The sequence below is a fragment of the Myotis davidii genome, unplaced genomic scaffold, assembly GCF_000327345.1.
Source record: "Myotis davidii unplaced genomic scaffold, ASM32734v1 scaffold362, whole genome shotgun sequence".
Classification (NCBI taxonomy): domain Eukaryota; kingdom Metazoa; phylum Chordata; class Mammalia; order Chiroptera; family Vespertilionidae; genus Myotis; species Myotis davidii.
In genome coordinates this window covers 404,619-424,510 of record NW_006297152.1, presented here as the reverse complement: position 1 = coordinate 424,510, position 19,892 = coordinate 404,619, and the positions used below count along the sequence as shown (strand labels likewise).

Here is a 19,892-nt window from a genome sequence, read left to right as displayed (position 1 = left end):
GGGTCCCGGGGGGCCGCCGGTCCCCATAGGTCCCGCGCTCTGACCCGGGGGAGGCGCGCGCCGCACACACGCCGGGGATGCTTAGTTGGTGTGTTCGTGTGTCCCAAACTCGAGTCATTCGTGTACCAACCGAATTCTCGTTCACACCTGTGTTATTTACTGGAGATTTTTTCCCCCTTGAAATGGACTCACTTGAAAAAGCACTTGGATGAGTGCCGCCCACAGGAGCGAAGCCCTGAGCAGTTACCTGCGGAATCTTGGCTTGGATGGATCGATGGGGTTTTTTTCTTAATACACCTTTAAAGTAAATAATCCGATGTTAAAAACCAAGCGGTTTAATTGTGTGCCGTATGGGACTGGCTCTTGTCCCCCACGTGGGAAGCACAGCCCTGTATTAATGATGGCATCAGTTGCGGGAATTGGGTGTTCACTCCTGTCGTCCTGGGACTTGACAGTTCGGTTCAACCATGTTTTCTTGAGTACCAGCTGTGTGCCAGGCACTGTGCTAGGCACTTGGGAAGGGCCGGGGGTTAAAATGACAACGATGAACAAAGTTCTGGCTTTGCAGGAGCTCATAAGACATCTCTACCAGGGTGGGGCAAAAGAGGGTTTACAGTTGTTCCCATGGAAAATAATACAACAATTAATAACTAATACAAGAATAAGTTGTATTTCGGTACTCACAACAGGAAACCTACGTTTGCCCTCCCCTGAAAGTTAACTGCAAATAGAGAGAATGTTTTGTAGTTGCAGGATGATACTTCAACATGATCGCTTATTAGGATGGAAAATGTATTGAGCAAGTAATGTCACCAGACATGTTAGTCTGCCCATGTCATGCCTTTAAAGATTTACAGTTAAGTTGAACTTAGAGAACAGTTTGAAAATCTGTAGACACCATAAATATATAATAAGAATTAGATGCTGTTAAAATGAAAAGAACATAACCTATAAAAGTCAAGTAACGGAAGATACACTTTAAGCGAAATTCCTTTGGTAACAGAAGTGGACATTATTGACACCACCTTGGAAAAATGTACCTTTAATGAATTCTGGAAGGGAAGGATAGAAGTCCTCACTCCTAATATTTTGCCAGAATAGTATAGTAAGAAGATGGTGCCCAATAGAGCCCGAGCAACATACCTACTGAACATAATGGTACTGCTACTTTGGAGATATTTTGGATGATGGGTTGAATTGGTGAATTCTAGTAAGTAATCTCTATACTCTTCCATTTCCCTCAAGGAAAAGCATGCTTTTAAAGAAAGAGAGAGAGAAAGAGAGAGAGAAATAAATTATCCACCTGATTAGCCAGAGAGGTCTTTTTGTGAAGTTGTGATAGGGTTTTGTTTTAGCTATACAAACGTTGGGAAGATACAACTTTGGTATAAAAAAAAAAAAAAACTGTTCAGAAACAGGTTTGGTTTTTACTCCAAACCAAGTTGGAAGACAGGTTCACTTTAATTGTAGTCAGCTTATGTGTTATTTAATACTTATTTGAGTATTATGCTTGCTGTGGATTTTATTTGTCCATTAAGTTTTATTAGATGCCCGAAAGCTAAACTGATGGTTGATTTAGCTTTCAGTTGAACTGTGGTGGACTTTTTGAAGTGAATGTGTTGTTTTGGAAACTGGTGGATTCTACATTAAGTGTTTAGAATACCAGTCCTAGTTGTTTAGGAGAATATTGATATACTGCTCTAACAGTTAAATGATGGCTGCTTTTCCCACTTCCTTCACAGATTTAGAAGTCAGATTGTAAATATGAGACCTTGACTTCCCTCGAGGAAACAGGTTTGGGTTTTGTGTACTGTAGCAGAACCTAAAGTGGTGCCTCAAGGAGTGTATTTATTTCTTTTAGATACCCCATGTTACCCCATCACCAGAGGAGTCTGGGCAGAGACTGGACTACACCGTGGGAGAATCTGCAAAGGTGTTGCTGGAACAGACATATTTCTAGTTGTATGAGGTGGCCTGGACATTATTCTCGTGCTCCTTACCCCTACTTCAGTAGTAGGCATTTCTCATTAAATTGGAGACCGCCTTGTTTGTTTGAGTCTAGAACTCAGTTTCAGTACTGGAATTGGAGACCTGACAGCCTGAGCCAGACATCTTTGATTCATCTCTCTAGTTCCATCATGAACTCTGAGGGAGATGAGCCTTCATCAAAACGAAGAAAAAGCCAAGGTAAAGGTGACATTTATCTTGGTGCAGGAATAGATGTAAGCCATGGACTGATTGCAACCTTCATGCCTAATCTTCAAGAAAACCTCCTGCAGGTTTTAGAGGTGTTTGCTTTTTACTTTCAGCCAGTAGTTTTCTGTAAGGAAAAGGGACATTATTTTTTTAAATGCAGTTATTCTTATCTTCAATTAATTGTGTATTTCTGGCAGTAAAAACAGAAGTGACTCTACAAATAGGATAAGGTGGAAAAGAATGGAGGACTAGATTGAAACATTAAGTTTAAGAATAATTTTTAAGTCCAGTGTTTTTGAAACAAAGGTTCTTAGATTTCTTAGAAATTGGTGGATGTATTATTAGAAGTCCACAGATCTATAAAACTAAATGTCATGTTTTCATTTTTAAGCTAACTTTAAAAAAATAAGACAAAAGAATTTTCTTAAATAGAAATAATCAATTGAAAGATATTTTCTCACAGAATAGGATTTTACCTTATGAAATCTGTATTTTCATCCTGCGGTCTATTGATCTAATCTTGAGAGGCTGTGGGAAGTTTTATCTTTTAAAATATTCAACTTTAAGAAACTTTTTTCTAAATGTGTTGGTTATTCCTGTTTTTCTCATATTCTTTTTACTCTAAACAATTAACAAGACTCCCTCTATGCTGCCAGTCCTAACCCTGCCCCCAAGGATATAATTGGAATTGTCTTCTTGACTGAGCTATGGTTTTCCATGAAGATGATGCCTCTGAAGATAATTGAAAGTAGGCGGTGTAGGTGTTAACGTGTAGAGAGCAGACATAACTTTGTCAAAGGAAGACATTAACCTGGAAGTCAGAGCTAGAAGATTAGTTAGTGTTCTTTTAAGATGAAATTCTACTACACATTTAAGTAGAAATTCTAAGCACTCAGAAGTGAAAATCTATTTTCACTCAGAAATGAGAATCCATTAACCACAGTTTGAATCAATGAAAGATTTAGAGGCATTAAAATTAGTTTCCTAAGAACAATCCATAGTCTGTAAATCCAGGGCTATATGATGTGAGATTGCTTTTCATTGATGTATTCATTGCCTATCGAGGCAGCACACTTCTCTTTTGTAAATCTGGTAGCTGTCAGGTGGAGCTGTGCCATGTGCCATAGGACGTAAGCATGGGCTTAGGAACCACTCCCTGCTGTCATTCTGCTCCACCGATTGTGTGAACTTGGACGGATTATTGAATCTGCTCCTTGGTTTCCTAGTGTAAAGTAATGCTTACTTTCAAAGCCTGTTGACAATGAAATGATATGTCAAAGTGCCCAGCATACTGTTGGCTTCATAGTAGGTACTCAGAAAATTGTGGTGGTGGTGTTTTCCCTTTAATGGATGGGGAATTACATTTACACACTGATAAACTTGGATTGCAACCTGACTCTCTATATGTCCATTCTTCCTAGGTATTGTGAATAAGGAAAATGCTCTTCGTTAAGCCATATTTGTGACTTCCGATATTTCACTAATACTTTTCAATCAAGAGAACAGCATTGCTAACTTGCCTATCACTTTAAAGTGGTATTTGAAGGATTTGTGTGACACAATTAAGACTTTTTAATTAGGCACCCTAAAAACCTGATCAGGCCTAGTGCTTACTTTCTTTGATTCATCTGTCTTCTCTGCTGTGATCACCTTGTCCTCCTGACATGGAAGGTATATAAGCTTTTGTGGTATGAATTTATGTTGTGAAGTATATGAAGGCCAAAGACTATTTACTCCATCAGTGGTTTTCAAATTGTCTTCCATGGAACTCTAGCATTCAAACACATTTCTGTATGTTTATTCAAAGCCGTGTGGTCAGGATAAATGTATTTACCCCATCACTCCACTCCCCGTCCCAGTATACCAGGGATCGATGTTCATGACATGAAACGTAATGTGAAGGGTTGTACAAACTCTAGAGGTTGAAAGCCACTGTATTGGTGGAATGTTAGGTATTTATAATCCAATAAAATAAAAACCTTCGCACAAGAAAAGGGAGAGATTCTAGGGCTGAGATTTCTTATATTATTGAATCATGCTTGGAAGTCCATCTCCTAGTTTATTTCTCCAAGGTCTTCCCATTTCTTGTTTTCTCCTTCTTTTGAGTTCATACATTCTCTAAAAGTTCCACATTTTTCTTCATGGCTTCCAGGCCGTTAAAGTATGCCCTTTAGTGGTGGGATGAGGGAGACAAGATCAAAGGTGAAAACATATATGGTGGTCATTTCTAAATCGAGGACTGCCTGTAATTGCAAAATCTCATGCTTTTTGATTCTCTTTTCATCACTTTTTCAGGGTACATGATGTCTTTGCAGAATGTAAATCATCACACATTCCTGGTTGCTGCATGCTAGGTTCGTCAACCAGCCATTATCATTTACCAGCGTTCTGTAACTATGTTACATGTAACTTTTGCTTTGTTATGCATTAAAAAGATTTTTTTTGTTCATTTTGTTTGCATCGTCCCACTTCAGTTTTAGACACTAAATACTGCTTCTATATATTGTCATTATACACCCTTCATTTGTGTCTAAAGCAGAATTCTGAGATGTGTTCTTTATGGAATCACTGGATGATCTTATCTTACTAATAGGGAATAAAATATGTGAAATGATCTTATTGGAAAGCCAGCTGTGACATACAAATATTTATTATGGTTACAAAGTTGCTAAGTCACTTTTTAACCATAAAGAAATGAGAAACCACACCCCTGTATAGTCTTAGTTTTATTAACACACACTCGTCATCTCCAGAATGACTTGCTACATCCTTTTAACCTGTTGTGTACCTCTTGTTAGCCAGTATTTCATTTTACAGCCTTTTAATCAGTTTGGTGACAACTTCTGGTTATTCAGTGCTATATTGCCATTTTCTATGGGAAAACATTGTGTTCGTTGCCTATGGAAATTTTTAAAAGACAAGAAAATACTTATATACAAGAAAACATATGGCCTGTTTTTAAAATTAATTCTTTATATTTTGTCCAATGTTTTAACAGGCACCATCAAACGGCATTGGGAATATATATGTAACCATAATAAAGAAAATACAAAGATTCTTGGAGACAAAAATGTTGACCCCATATGTGAAGACAGTGAGAACAAGTTTGACTTTACAGTGATGTCCTATAATATACTTTCACAAAATTTATTGGAAGATAATTCACACCTCTATAGACACTGCCGGCGACCAGTATTACACTGGAGTTTTAGGTTTCCCAATATTCTGAAAGAAATTAAAAACTTTGATGCAGATGTAAGTACACAATATCTAAATTCTTCACACAAGAAAGAATTGGGTTAAATGGTTTATTTGTAAACTAAATGGTTTTCTCCCTGTTGTTTTGTAAGAAGGGAAGACATTTAAATACAGTGATGGAACAGTTTTTAACAAGGTGGTATGACTTCCAAAGAATCATTTGCTAATGGTTGTTGGTGCAAATAATCATCTAACTTTTCAAAAAGATCCAAAAATCTTAAGTATTGGTCAGTTCTGAGATAGGGTCTAGCAACATATTAAGTATTTAGTAAATATTTCCTTTTATTTTAAATTTAAGTAATTGATGCAAAAATTAATCGAAAACGTGACTTTCAAAGAAATCACTTCTTAAGAAAGGACAAGAAGGATTTAGTACTAATACATGTATAAATTCAGGGAAAATATTCTGATGTGTAAATTAAGAATATAGTAAGTTTTATATAGTAAAAAAGCTTCATGTGATTAAAGGCCAGGGCGTGGGGCATTGGTCAAATTTGGAAATATAACATTAATTTGACCTGTAAATTATAAGAAAAACAAGGATTTTGCAATTTTCATCAGGCTTTTAAAATTTTAAAGCCTATGTTCAGAGATGGAAGCACCAGAACATTTATCTCTCTCTCTCTCTCTTTTTTTTTTTTTAATTCAAACCCTCTTTTTTCTTCCAAGGTACTTTGTTTGCAAGAAGTTCAAGAAGATCATTATGGAACAGAGATCAGGCCAAGTTTGGAATCGTTGGGTACAATGTAACTTTTATTTTAGCCAAATTTACTTTGGAAGATTGGTATGTTGTTAAAGCATAACTTGCTAACGAAGAAGTGTGGTGTATTTGGGCCCAAAATCTTAATTTTGAAAAATGTAATATCTATTTCAAAAGGCCAGGAAAAGATTGACGTATTTCAAGTGAAAACTTTTGTGCTGGTATGTAATTTTAATTCAAAGGGAAAGATGTGTAAGAATCTCTTAATAGCTTCCTTTGTAGGAGTTGCTTTGCCCATCACTACTAGACTCAGAATTCTGAGTTCCATGAGATGAGGGACTATTCTATCTAGGTCATTATTTTAACACAAGTATTTACCAGTGCCTAATGGATAGAAACTAAAAACTTCTTTGATGAGTGAACACTTTTAAATTATCTGTTTGAGAAATGCTGCCTACTTTGCATTCATTCAGGAAATATTTTTTGAATCCCTTCTGAACATCATGCAATGTTTGTTCTAGGCCAGGGGTGGGGAACCTTTGTTCTGCCAAGGGCCATTTGCATATTTGTAACATCATTCGTGGTCCATACAAAATTATCAACTTAAAAATTAGCCCGCTATATGTGGTCAAACATTTAATGAATTCACCCCTAATGCCTAGGCAGGGCCAGACAGAATGATTTTGCAGTTCTCTTTTTTTTTAAATATATTTTATTGATTTTTTACAGAGAGGAAGGGAGAGAGATAGAGAGTCAGGAACACCGATGAGAGAGAAACATCGATCAGCTGCCTCCTGCACATCCCCCACTGGGGATGTGCCCGCAACCCAGGCACATGCCCTGGACTGGAATCGAACCTGGGAGCCTTCAGTCCGGATGCCGACGCTCTATCCACTGAGCCAAACCGGTTTCGGCGATTTCGCAGTTCTTACATGGCCCTATCAACTTAAAAATTAGCCCGCTATATGTGGTCAAACATTTAATGAATTCACCCCTAATGCCTAGGCAGGGCCAGACAGAATGATTTTGCAGTTCTTTTTTTTTTTAAATATATTTTATTGATTTTTTACAGAGAGGAAGGGAGAGAGATAGAGAGTCAGAAACATCGATGAGAGAGAAACATCGATCAGCTGCCTCCTGCACATCCCCCACTGGGGATGTGCCCGCAACCCAGGTACATGCCCTTGACTGGAATCGAACCTGGGACCCTTCAGTCCGGATGCCGACGCTCTATCCACTGAGCCAAACCGGTTTCGGCGATTTCGCAGTTCTTACATGGCCCTCGGGCTGGACGTTCCCCACCCCTGTTTTAGGCAGGGGGGATACAGCAGTGAGCAAAACAGATAACAAGTCTCTGCCCTTGTGCAGTGTACATTCTAGTGGAGAAAGGCTGACAATAAATCAAATAAATGTGTAAATAGTTCATGAAGTAATGGTAGTTTTCTGGAGAAAAGCAGGAAAGTGGAATGAATCAGATGTCAGTTGTAAACAGATGATCAGAGAAAGTGACAGTTGAGCAAAGACTTGAAGGAGGTGAATGAAAAAGCCATGCCCAAACCATTCCAGACTGAGGAAATAGCAAAGGAAAGGCCCTACGGTTGTAGGTCCTTAAGGCAGACAAGCAGACTAGTGTGTGTGGAGTGGAGCAAGAAGGGAAGAGTTAGAGCAAAAAGATAAGAGGTACTTGGTGGGTAGGTTATTATAAGTCCCTGCTGTCCTTGTCATGACTGATTTTTACTAGGATGCAAATGAGAGCAATGATGTTACACATTAGCATATTTAAGATTGAAATCTACCCATAAAGAGACCTATTAGTCCTAGTCCCAAACTTTTTTGATCCCACTTATTCCTACAAAGTGTATTTGCAAAAAACACTTTGGTAAACATTGTTCAAAAATATTAGCCGTGTGTGTGTGTGTGTGTGTGTGTGTGTATACTTCCTTTTTATAATAAAAGGCTAATATGCAAATCAACCGAACGGTGGAATGACCAGTCGCTATGATGTGCACTGACCACCAGGGGGCAGACGCTCAACACATGAGCTGCCCCTGGTGGCGCTCAGCCAGAAGTCGGGCTCACTGCTGGCGACTGCAGTGGCGGTGGCAGGAGCCTCTCCTGCCTCCGAAGTAGCGCTAAGGATGTCCAACTGACAGTTTAGGCCTGCCTCCTGGCAGTCGGACATTCCCCAAGGGCTCATGGACTGCAAGAGGGTGCAGGCTGGGCTGTGGGACCCCCCGCCCCCCCCCAGTGCAAAAGTCCCAATTTAAATTGTTTTAAATTTCTTTTTTTTTTTTATAGGTTATCACTGTGAGTACAAGATGCGTACGGGAAGGAAACCGGATGGCTGTGCCATTTGCTTCAAACATTCCAAATTTTCACTTTTATCAGTGAACCCAGTGGAATTCTACCGCCCTGATGTTCCTCTGTTGGACAGAGACAATGTTGGATTAGTGTTACTCTTGCAGCCCAAAATCCCAAGTGGTGCCTCTCCTGCAATCTGTGTAGCTAACACACATCTGTTGTATAACCCAAGGCGAGGTGACATTAAGCTGACCCAATTGGCAATGCTTCTGGCAGAGATTTCCAGTGTTGCCCATCAGAAAGATGGCAGCTTCTACCCTATTGTTATGTGTGGGGACTTTAATTCTGTTCCTGGTTCTCCGCTCTATAGTTTCATAAAGGACGGGAAATTGAATTATGAAGGACTTGCCATAGGAAAGGTAAGTCCTCACATGATTACTAGGAGATGGACTTGACTCTGTTCACAGTAACGTGAGCATAGTCATCACAGGCCTGTTTGAAACCTTGAATGATCCAGTACCCTCACTTTACCAACCTATGTTGATTTTCCACGACTACTAATAATTACTTTTATCCACGTGGTTGAATTTCATCTTTTCCATCTATTTGTGGCAACATTCTGCTTGGAGGAATTAGTGGGCTGCAAAAAATCCAAAATGGATGAGAAAAAAAAAGAAACGTTGACAAACACGAATACTTCATAAATAAGAAACTACTCACAAGGTGGCAGAATAGACTTTGGAATGCTGGATGTGAGCAATACAGTTAGCAAAACAGTAATTTAATATTTCTTTATAATTTCCTTTGCATAATGATAAATATTTTAATTCCATAGCTGAGTATCATTTATCCTATTATTTCCATTGTGCTCTCTTCTGTTTACTTTTGGTCCTTTGATCTTCAGTATATTTAACCAAAGAAGTTTTTCACCACTGACATTTGATAGTTTAAAACTTTGTAACAGTTTACCTCTCTTAGCTTTTTCTATAATAGGAACTAAATTGCAGGTAGCAAATAGAAGGGGCAATATTAGTCGAAAGTGATCATTTTGGTGGCCAAATTAGAGGAAAACACGTATAAGAAAAGATTGCCATTTCCATGTAAATAAGTGCTTTCTGAACTGTATTTGAACAAGATCCTATAAGCACAAATAATCACTTAATATAATGAATAAAAAGTAATATTTATCATTCTTGGATTCCCTTTCATTTAACAAACTTTTCAATACATAAACGATTTAAAATCTACTCACTTAAGATACCTGTTGAAATTTTGTTTAGGTATCTGGCCAGGAACAGTCTTCACGGGGACAAAGAATTTTATCTATTCCAATTTGGCCCCCAAACCTAGGTATCTCACAGAACTGTGTGTATGAGGTACAGCAGGTACCAAAAGTAGAAAAGACAGGTAAGTGTTTGCAATATATTTTGGCAGTCTTCTTCATAATGCTTTCCCTTTGAACATAAAACTAAAATTTTAAAAGGATAACATTTCAGGCCCTGACTGGTCTGGCTCAGTGGATAGAGCGTCAGCCTGCGGACTAAAGGGTCCCAGGTTCGATTCCAGTCAAGGGCATGTACCTTGGTTGCGGGCACATACCCAGTGGGGACTGTGCAGGAGGCAGCTGATCAGTGTTTCTCTCTCATTGATGTTTCTAACTCTCTATCCCTCTCCCTTCCTCTCTGTAAAAAATCAATAAAATATATTTAAAAAAAATAAAAGGATAACATTTCAGGAATAAATATTCATATACTATAAAAACATGAAGTTATTTACTTATTCCTTTATTCAGAGAGCTCTAAACTTACCTTTTTAAAGTTGAACTTCCCAAATTATCTTTGCATGAATTACTTGCATGTTGCTTTGGAAATGTTTGCATTTTATGTTTTGCTAATTTTGGAGATCATCAAAACATATAGCTTTTAGTATGAAACATTTAACTAGGCATTGTATCTAAACTAGATATGTCTTAAATATTGTTGCTAGAATAAAAGGACTGTACTAAGGCAAACTAGAATAAAACAGTATATTGACAGTATTAAAATATGTAGTTTTCTTTGTTCTTACAGACAGTGATCCGACACAAACACAGCTGGATAAAACAGAAGTCCTAGCAACAGCTGAAAAGTGAGTTCTGAAAAGCAATAGCGGACATTAGCTGACTTTAGTTTAAAAGAGTTCCTTAAAACTGACTTTTAAAAAAGTGATAAAAAAATGAAGATATTCTGTGCTGGTGAAGAATGTTGGCTCTATTAGACTTGTAAGGTTGCCACAAACCTTTTAATTTGTAAAAAAATGCAACATCTGCAAAGTGCAATAGTGAAGTGCAGTAAAATGAGGAATGCCTGTAAATTGTTTTAGAATGTGTGTTTATTGGTAAGTGGAGGCTCTGAATAGAATTAATAAATCACATGCATATGTTAATTATTGAGCTCCCCCCGCCATGCTTCACAGCCTTGTTTATGGATTTTGATATCACTGCATGAATGCCAAATTGTGATAGCGTTTGTTTAAGTAAAGCTGTCCTAATGTCTGGCTTTGTCTGGAAATTAAATGAAAAAGTGCTTTAATATTAGGAATTATAAATCATGAAAAACTTGATAGATGCTAACCACTTTTTTTTTTTAATTTAGGTTATCTTCACATTTACAGCACCATTTCAGCTTGTCATCTGTGTATTCGCATTATTTTCCTGACACTGGAATTCCAGAAGTGACCACCTGTCATTCCCGAAGTGCCATAACTGTGGATTATATTTTCTATTCTGGGGAAAAGAAAGATGTTGCTGGGGAGCCAGGTAAAGAAAGCATGGAACCTTAAGTTCTGCCCAGAACACAGTAACTAAAACCTCAGGGCTGAAGTTGGCAAAGTTATTAGCTAAACATCTAGATAAAGTTCTAGCTTTACAAGTTAAAAATATTTTTTAATTGGTAATATATTTGACAGATTAGTAATGCATTTGAATAATCGTTTAATCACCTGAAAAAGATGGAGACAGTGGAACACCTCAAAACAACTTATCTAGGAATTATATCCTCAGCTCTACCCTCCAGCCCAGTCACCTTCTGAGTTCTAGGTCTTTCATATTGCCGTTTTGTTTTACTTGCTGTGACTTACTGTTTTATTGTGCCAGCAGCATCATATTGTTTGTACTTCAATTGTACTGCCACACCCTGCCTTCATTGGAGGGTCTTGCTTAAACTTCCAACAATAGACAGTTTTGTCATATTGACCGTAGACTATTTTTTTTTTTCTGGAAAGAGGTCTGTGACTGTGTGTTTTCAAAAAGCAAAAGTGATAAAACATTTCTTGGTATGAGTCAATGAAAACAAGACTTTATTAACCAAGGATTTAATGTAGAAAAGAAAGTGCAGTTTCATATAAGTAGAAGTCAGAAAACACCATTTAGAAAACTTTGGTAGTCCATAATGTTGGCAGCTGTTGTCTTTTCTGATTTTCCCTATTTTCGCTTTCATTTCTTGGTGCTACTTTTCTTTTCCCCTTTTGTTTGTTTTTTCTTCCTACTGAGGATAACATTATTAGTAATACTCAAGAGATGGCTTACTCCTCCCCACTAGATCAGCTCCACAAAATATGTTCCTTTGAATTTGTAATAAGGTTCTGGTAGTTGTCGTGCAAGAACTGTTCACTAGGTGGCAGAAGTGTGCTATAGACCAACACCTCCAATTTTAACATTTAAGAGCATGTCCACTTTTATTTTTCCTGTTAACCCAATTGGCAATGATTGTAAATTTATTCTCCAGTCACCTTATAAACTTTCTACTTAGCTTTGACCGTGCCTGTCTGGTTTTATACAACTATAGAATGGTTGATGGATAAATTTCTTATGTAGTTGTCAATACCAAATCAGTCTTAACATTCTTATTACATTGATGTTTTCTTCTGGATTATTTTCAGAACTTGAAATAGAAAACATATCTTAAATAGAAAAAAACAAGCATCTGAAACTGCTGTGTATTTGAGAACTATAATTAGGTTATATTCAACAAATATTTAATTATATTCCAAAAACTTCTTTTAACAACTTATATTGTAAAAATTTTTATCATATTCTGAAAACTGTTCCACATTTAGACTTCCAGAAGAGTCTTAAGTTCTATATTGTGTTGTTTAGAAAGAAAAGACTTCATATGATTAATTTACAACGTGTTGACAGTTTCATTAAATGTATTTCTTTAATGTAGGAACTGAAGTTGCTTTGGTTGGAGGCTTGAAACTTCTAGCTAGACTGTCACTTCTTACAGAACAAGACTTGTGGACAGTTAATGGACTTCCAAATGAAAACAACTCTTCAGATCATCTGCCTTTATTGGCCAAGTTCAGACTTGAACTCTGACTCTTCTTTGATTATATATATACTTTTCTTTGCAATTTATATTCTTTTTTCAAAGACTGTAAAGTTGTTCTTAAGAGTTTGCATGTTGTTTATTTTTGCGCTGTGGAGTTTCTGAAGAGGTTATGTTAAATGCTTGGAATTGATATCAGAGACACAAGTTTACAACAATTTTCTGTTTTCATAATGAAAGAATATTTTCCTGACAAATGATATCTAAATGCTCTTTATTGTAAAATAATTGTAAATTTTTATTCTAAATTCTAGTAAAATAGACAGTGACTTTTAAAAATAGTGCATCTTTAATACTCTTAATTCCATTTCATGTTTTTGGCAAGTTTTACAGTGAATCCCAAAGTGTCTTTGAGTTCTTGCAAACCACAACTCATTTCCCTTCCAGAAGGCTTTATTTCATTGTGAGAACCATAAATTTGTTAAGTCCCAGTTAGTTAATCTCAGAAATCATTGGGTCATTTTCAAGTCTCCAACCATTTCAATGTGTTTTTGAGGGGGCTTGATAATGCTTTTTAAAATTGTACAGATTGTTTAATCCATCTTGTTACTATCCTGGGACATGTAATATATCTACATTTTGTTGGGGTAAAAGGTCCCATAACTAGTGGGATGAAGACTACAAAGCCCACTTTTCCATCCTGTAACAGAGAGACCATTATAGGAGGCAGATTGGGTTTATGTCTTCATTTCCCTAGCAATTTTTTTTCTTTTCTCTATTCAGTTTCAAGAAAAGATCTCTGGGTTAGGGAAGATTTTATTTTAGTGAACTAATACTGTAGACATTTATTTTATTAGGAAACTTGTCTTGGAACAAAGTGGCAGCTATAAGATTATTTTTGTTTTGCCTCAGAAATTTGAGGAAGCCAGCAAAAATCTAGTGGGCAAATACTGACTTGGAGATCTAATATTCTTTAGTAATTTTAACTGTTTCAGTGTTTTGTTTCTAAAATGTGTTTTAACATGATGTAGCAGTGTGAGATAGTCCTGACATTTTTTATGAAGTGGTTAAGAGCGGGTCTAATAATTCTGCATTTGGCTCTATGTGTTTGAATCAAAAATTTTAAACCATAAAAAGAAAATTTTCTTTTTTTAGACATGGTAATCAAAGAATTATGTGTATTTTTACCGAATAATTTTATATTGAATTATACTGAATTAGTAAAGTTTTTATGGTGAGTTTTCTTAGTATAATGCTTCACTTTAAATTAGAAAGCAGTAGTTACTTTATAGTCTTGGACTTTAAAAGTTTTTGTATTTTGTACTGCCATTATTAAAAAAAAAATAGATGAGTACCCCAAAAGGCATGTGGGCTATAAGGATCTGGCTAGTAAAAATTGTAATAAGAAAATACTTTTAAATGTTTAATTTTTCACTTTGGGGCTCTTTTATTTATGGTATTAACTATAGTTCTAGGATTTTCCACATTTTCTAGTCACAGTTTTCAGAATATTCTGACCTGTCCTAATTAGCAGATATTATCATTATCAAATAATAACAGCAGATAGTATAATCATCCCCTTTTAGTATTTGGGAAAGAAAAATGAAAATTCCTTGATTACTGCTTTCTGTTGTGTGAATTTATTAACAAATAACTTTATATACATATAAAGTTATTTATTATTTATATATATAAAGTTATTTGTTAATATATAACTAACATCCCTGAAAACGTCTGTGGAAATTCAGTTTTTCATATCCTGATTAATATATTGTGATTTTTAGGCCCTTTTCATGTGCTTCACTTTTATAGTGTTAATCCATAAAATTGCTTTCTCCTTTATCTTATAGAATGAAGAAGTATTAGTTTGTAGGACTGGAGGCCAAAAAGGTCAATGTAACTTTTTCATAAGTTTTTAAAGCTTCACTAAAATTAATTATCCACTTGTCTGTTTTGGTTAGAAGAGTTGGTAACTCAGTGAGAGCCTACTATTTACCTGCCAAAAGCAATGGAATCTGGTTGTTTGCTGAAACTAAGTCTCCCACAGCCTAAAGTGCTGTACTATCCAACTTCTCAATGGAAAGGGATGTTGTGGAGTAATGAAATTTTGGTTTGATTATTCCTTTGATATCAAGATAATAGGCATGTTTGAAAACTTATCCTTTATATCTTTTTTTTTTTTTTAATTTAGCCACAGTCTGGTTTTAACCCTTGGCTTGAGTAAAATGTAAGAATCCCGAAAGTATAAGGGGTTGGGGAAACAGCCATCAAGTCATTTGCACTTTGTACCTGTAAATTACCTAATAAAGTATTATACTAGTCCATCTGTGCCCGAGGGTGTTTTTGTTTTGTTACTCCTTATCCAAGGATATTTTTTCTATTGATACTAGAGAGAGTAGGAGGGAGGGGGAGACAGAGATTGAAATACACCGATTGTAGGCTCCCTGACTAGGGCCGGGGATCAAGCTTGCAACAAAGGTATGAATCCTTGACCAAAATCAAACCCGTAGCCCTTCAGTCCGAGGGCCGGTGCTCTAACCACTGAGTCAAACTGGCTAGGGCTGTGTCTGAGGTTTTCTTAGTAAGGTATACTAAGCTGTGTAAGCTGGCCTGTTGCCTCTTCTAAACTATTCCATTACCCTTTTCAGCTTTTATTACTTAGGCTGATGCTAAAATACAAGTGAATGAAGATGTGCCCAAATAGAGTGATGTCTAATGTAGAGTTTGAGAAGTGGAAGAAGTCAAAGCTGAGAGGATGAGAAACTAGTTGACTAGGACAAGTGGACAAGGAAAAAAACTACATCCTGTCACATTCTTAGAAGAAAAACAATCCTTAAGTTTCCAGGATGGTTTTATTAAAGTCTCATGCTGTATAAACATATAAGTGATGAGAAAAACATGAACTCGAAACATGCACTATCTGGCATTCTCTAAAATACATTGTACAAGTTGTCATTTACTTAGAAAAATACCCACTAAAACAATCACAGTTTTCCTTAAAGATTTAAAAAAAATGTATTGGCCAGAACAAAGTCCAAGAGAATAAACAAGATTCTGAATTGTATGTCAAAAAAACTGTACAAGGTTGTACATAAAACTAGGTTACAAAAGCCTTGGGTATAGTAAGAATACTGAATTAAGATTTCCAAAGTTCTATTTACCAATATCTATTAATAAAATCCTTATGAAGTAATTGACTTAGAAAAAGTGAAATGTTCATGATTTCAGAGTGTATAGAAAATACTAAATATCACTTTTTGAAATAAAGTGTACTCAAAACAGCACAACATGTAGTCTAAAATCAAGATTCCTGTCATTCATTTAAACTTTGCATTCATTGCCACAGTGGCTTAAGCATAAAAATTCTCTTAGATAAATAACTTTTTCAAAACTAGATTTCAAATCATCTCCATTTCATTTTTTATCTTTTTTAATTGTAGCCGGTTTCAAAATCAATTTTGGGGAGGTAAGTCATATCATGATCTTTTTGATTTTTTGGTTCGTTTTGACTTAAATTACAGCATTAGACTTTACAAGTTTGGTTTCTTTCTCACATCTTTTAGAAATTAACATTCCATAGGCATTAAAAATAGAATGGCAATTAAAACATGTTCCATGAATTTTCATGTTTCTGTGACTATTGCTTTGGGGAAATGATTAAAATCAAGAAGTTAGTATGGAAGAAATTGAATCATCAAGACAATTGGCAGTTTTAAGGTTTATCCATCAGCATATTAGAAAGTTTATATCCCTACTTTCCTCTCTTTTGTAGGAAACAAGAGGCTGTGTAGCTAAGGACTCTTTATATTTTAGTTGGGACAGTACTTAGGTAATGCTTAGAAAATCCTATTCCAGGCTCTTAGAACGATTGCAATGTTATAAGTAGTCTTCTTATATATAATAGAATTTCAGATTGATAGTATCGTTTTCGGCATGAGAATGAAATGATTTACTGAGTACTCTAAATGCACGTGCCCATGGGCTGCAAATGGGTTTGCCTTGGGAAGATATACAAAGATAACTCATTTTAAATTCTGCTGACTGATAATATATCCTTGAAGCAATTAGGTTCAGAATTGTTAACTTAATGCTGTATTTTAATTGAGATGTATACCTACGTGCTCCTGTTTATGTAAAGACATTAGACTTCCTTCTTTTCCTAGAAAACAATACTTTCCAGTCATAACATTGACTTTGAGGGTAACATGAGTTCATGTGCAGATGGCTAGAGAATGAAGTTCTTTTGCGCTCCATGTCAAGAGGTAAAGAATCTGAATGAGCAGATTCTCATCTTTTTTTAACCCTTCCTAAAACCACCTCGTCAAAGCCAGAGGGAAGCCCTGAGACTGAACAAACACTTTTGCTGACTACCGGACTTCATTTAACTCTGCCTTTCGGTCTCATGAGTTGGCGTGGTTACTAAGATAAAACAAATGAAATAGAAGCTGCACCCCGATATTGATAACATACAGACTTGGGATGCTGTTGGAGTTATGCTGTGTGATCTGCAGCTGGAAGTCACTGTAACTACCACGTGCAGGCCAGGTAGTCATACTGTGCTTCATGGACCAAGTCACGCTTTCAGGTGTAACGTGGGACCTGAAGGCTTTTCCATTTACAAAAAGGTCCCGTGCTTCCCTAATTCATTGCATTTTTCCAGTATCAGTTCCTAAATGTCATGGGGTCATACTGAAAAGCGAGGTACTGGAAAAGATTCCCTTCGCACCCCATTTGGTCTTAATATAAGACATCAGAACACGTCTCTCACAACAGTGAGTCCTTCAGAATCAAGGGCCAGCTCAGCATTTAAGGATCAGATGAAATGTGAGCAGAAAGATGATCTGTTTCTGAAGACCTGCTGTTTCATGCCTGGCTTCTTTGCCTTTCTGAGTTTTGTTATTAGAGGTAACTGGCATACTGCTAAATTTTCCCAGTACTGCGTGATCGCTTCTACTTTTGTAGAGGCTGCAAAGTTTAAATGTTAGTGACAGAACATAGACTAGCTCTCACTGTGCTGTTTTTGTTTTGTTTTGAAAGAACAAAAGCTGCTGTCAGTGAATGCTTTAAGAAAGAAGTGACTCCAACATCCTAAAAATGGTTTCCCGTATTGCCAGAAGAATTTCAGTGCTTTTTAGCAAAACACCTGCATATAATACCTTAAATCTCATCACATGTATGCACCAGGAAAGAATTCCAAACTTTGTGGCGGTCCCCATGGGAAATATTGGGGAACCCATACAAATAGAATATATAAAACACAAAACACCATTAAGCTTGCATATCTGATGTCAAAATGCTGAGGTAATATTGACGGCTTAAAAAAACACCCACCAATCTTTGCCTCTGTTATTGCTGCAAAAAACATTAATACTGATCGAGTTACCTTACTATATATCAAAAGTGGGAGGGAGGGTTTCAGAAACATTTACTTGGTGAGGGATAATGGTGAAAGCAAGTAAAAGAATGCGGGTCAATGGAAAAATAGAGAACTACAGTGGCAGTATTATCCTTTCCATCAGGAGTGAGGGAGACAGTCCAACCCCAGTGGGGTTTATGACTAGCCTTTTCACGGTTGCCCCTTTGTGAGTTTTTTTTTACGTTGTTACCACCCACTCAGATTCTATTTCCAAGTGGATCCTTAAAAATAAAATCCACAGGGTCTTCATAAATAGTTGCAGTTCCTCCTGACGATGCTGGGTAAAGTGCAGAGAGAAGCACCACAGAAGCCCTCTGGCCGGCTGGTATGGCTTGCCTAAATCCGAATCTGATAGCCCACTTCGTTCAGGGTGCTGAGGTCAGCCACCTTCTTCTCAGGCAGAGCAGGCCTAGGGGTAAAAGACAGGGGGTGGGGCAAAGGGATGGGACGGAGAAAGAACATCCTTAGCATTTTCAGGGGCCGCCTCTACTCCGTTTTCCTAGCCCTGCGATATGTGCCCCGCCCCGCTCCACCAGCCTCAGCTCCCAACTCTACCTCTTGTTCTTGTCCACCTTTTATAGGTTTTAAAGAACATTTTAAAAAATATATTCCTATTGATTTCAGAGAGGAAAAGGGAGAGGGAGAGAGAGATAGAATCATCAATGAAGAGAATCATTGATTGGCTGCCTCCTGCATGCCCCCAACTGGGGATCAAGCCCGCAACCAGGGCATGTGCCCTTGACTGGAATCAAACCTGAGACCCTTCAGTGCACAGGCCAATGCTCTATCCACTGAGCCAAACCAGCTAGAGCAAGTCTTAAGGAACATTTTAATAGGCTTTCAATCTAGAGTTCAAAAAGATGTACGGGCTGCTGAATGAGTTTGTTCAACTTTAAGCCTGAAAATTCAGTCACATTCTAACTTGTGGACCCCACAAGGGTCTAAAGAATTGCATTTATTTCAGTAGGACTAAAAATTGGAGCCAGAGTCTCCTCGGAACCTTGGCTTCCTGGTGTCCGTGCCCTGGGGGAAGCCAGCAGCTACAAGAGGTCTCAGGTGACTTGGTCTCAAGGAGAGATGCTGTTATCTTTGAGAGAGGGTTACTACTCCAGACTTGAATGTATATATATCATCAAGTGAACCTTTGAGAATACATCCGAAAAAGCATGTCACACTGCGAAAGCATTCAGTGGCAAAACATCTTTCTTCCCTAAACACATTCTCTACGGTACTTTCCAACAGACAACTACACCGAAGCATTTATGTGTCTTCCCCGCCTCAGTGTGCCCCACTTTTAGAAAATTCAGTCATCAAAAATTCAGTTTCTCAAAGATTACGTTTGAAGTACTCATAGCTAATCTTTACTTTCTTAGAGCAATTAAAATTATGATTTCCACATTACCTCTCCCAATACTGTGACTACGTAAGGACACCAGGAAGCCAATTTCTTACCTGGATATAAATGACACTTGTTTTTAGCAGATGATTTTAATGCGCTGTATGGCAGAACCTGTCAGTTGCCCCTCAGCATCCACTCTTCTCCTTCTTCCTCAATAAAGACACCCCTGATTTCTAGCTGGGCACAGAGCTGCCCAGAATACAAACCATGTTTCCCAGCCTCCCTGAAGCTGGGCGTAGCCTTGGACTAAGTAGACATGTGGAGTGGCTGTCAGTTCCCAGGACACCTGTTCAAAGGACACCTGGCGTGCCCTTC

At 37.2% G+C, this 19,892-nt stretch overlaps 2 protein-coding genes across 7 annotated transcripts in view; one reads left to right on the top strand and one right to left on the bottom strand.

The window, feature by feature from the left end:
- Positions 1–15,086, top strand: part of ANGEL2 (angel homolog 2 (Drosophila)) — a 15,493-nt gene extending 407 nt beyond the window's left edge. Inside the window, exons 1-10 of one of the 6 annotated variants that reach the window (XM_015569941.1) lie at positions 2,106–2,187; positions 3,618–3,867; positions 4,492–4,550; positions 5,195–5,451; positions 6,124–6,193; positions 8,453–8,874; positions 9,736–9,862; positions 10,525–10,582; positions 11,089–11,252; positions 12,661–15,086. In XM_015569941.1, coding sequence (XP_015425427.1) covers positions 4,544–4,550; positions 5,195–5,451; positions 6,124–6,193; positions 8,453–8,874; positions 9,736–9,862; positions 10,525–10,582; positions 11,089–11,252; positions 12,661–12,812 — 1,257 coding nt within the window. In that variant the 5' untranslated portion in view covers positions 2,106–2,187; positions 3,618–3,867; positions 4,492–4,543 and the 3' untranslated portion in view covers positions 12,813–15,086. Of the gene's footprint in view, positions 1–67; positions 89–1,861; positions 2,188–3,617; positions 3,868–4,491; positions 4,551–5,194; positions 5,452–6,123; positions 6,194–8,452; positions 8,875–9,735; positions 9,863–10,524; positions 10,583–11,088; positions 11,253–12,660 lie in introns of those variants that run through there. The other 5 variants (XM_015569940.1, XM_006772922.2, XM_006772921.2 and 2 more) reach the window with 5 other exon arrangements.
- Positions 15,087–15,595: 509 nt separating this feature from the next.
- Positions 15,596–19,892, bottom strand: part of VASH2 (vasohibin 2) — a 37,422-nt gene continuing 33,125 nt past the window's right edge. The window contains exon 7 of the mRNA XM_006772919.2: positions 15,596–18,587. Coding sequence (XP_006772982.1) covers positions 18,515–18,587 — 73 coding nt within the window. The 3' untranslated portion in view covers positions 15,596–18,514. The remainder of the gene's footprint in view (positions 18,588–19,892) is intronic.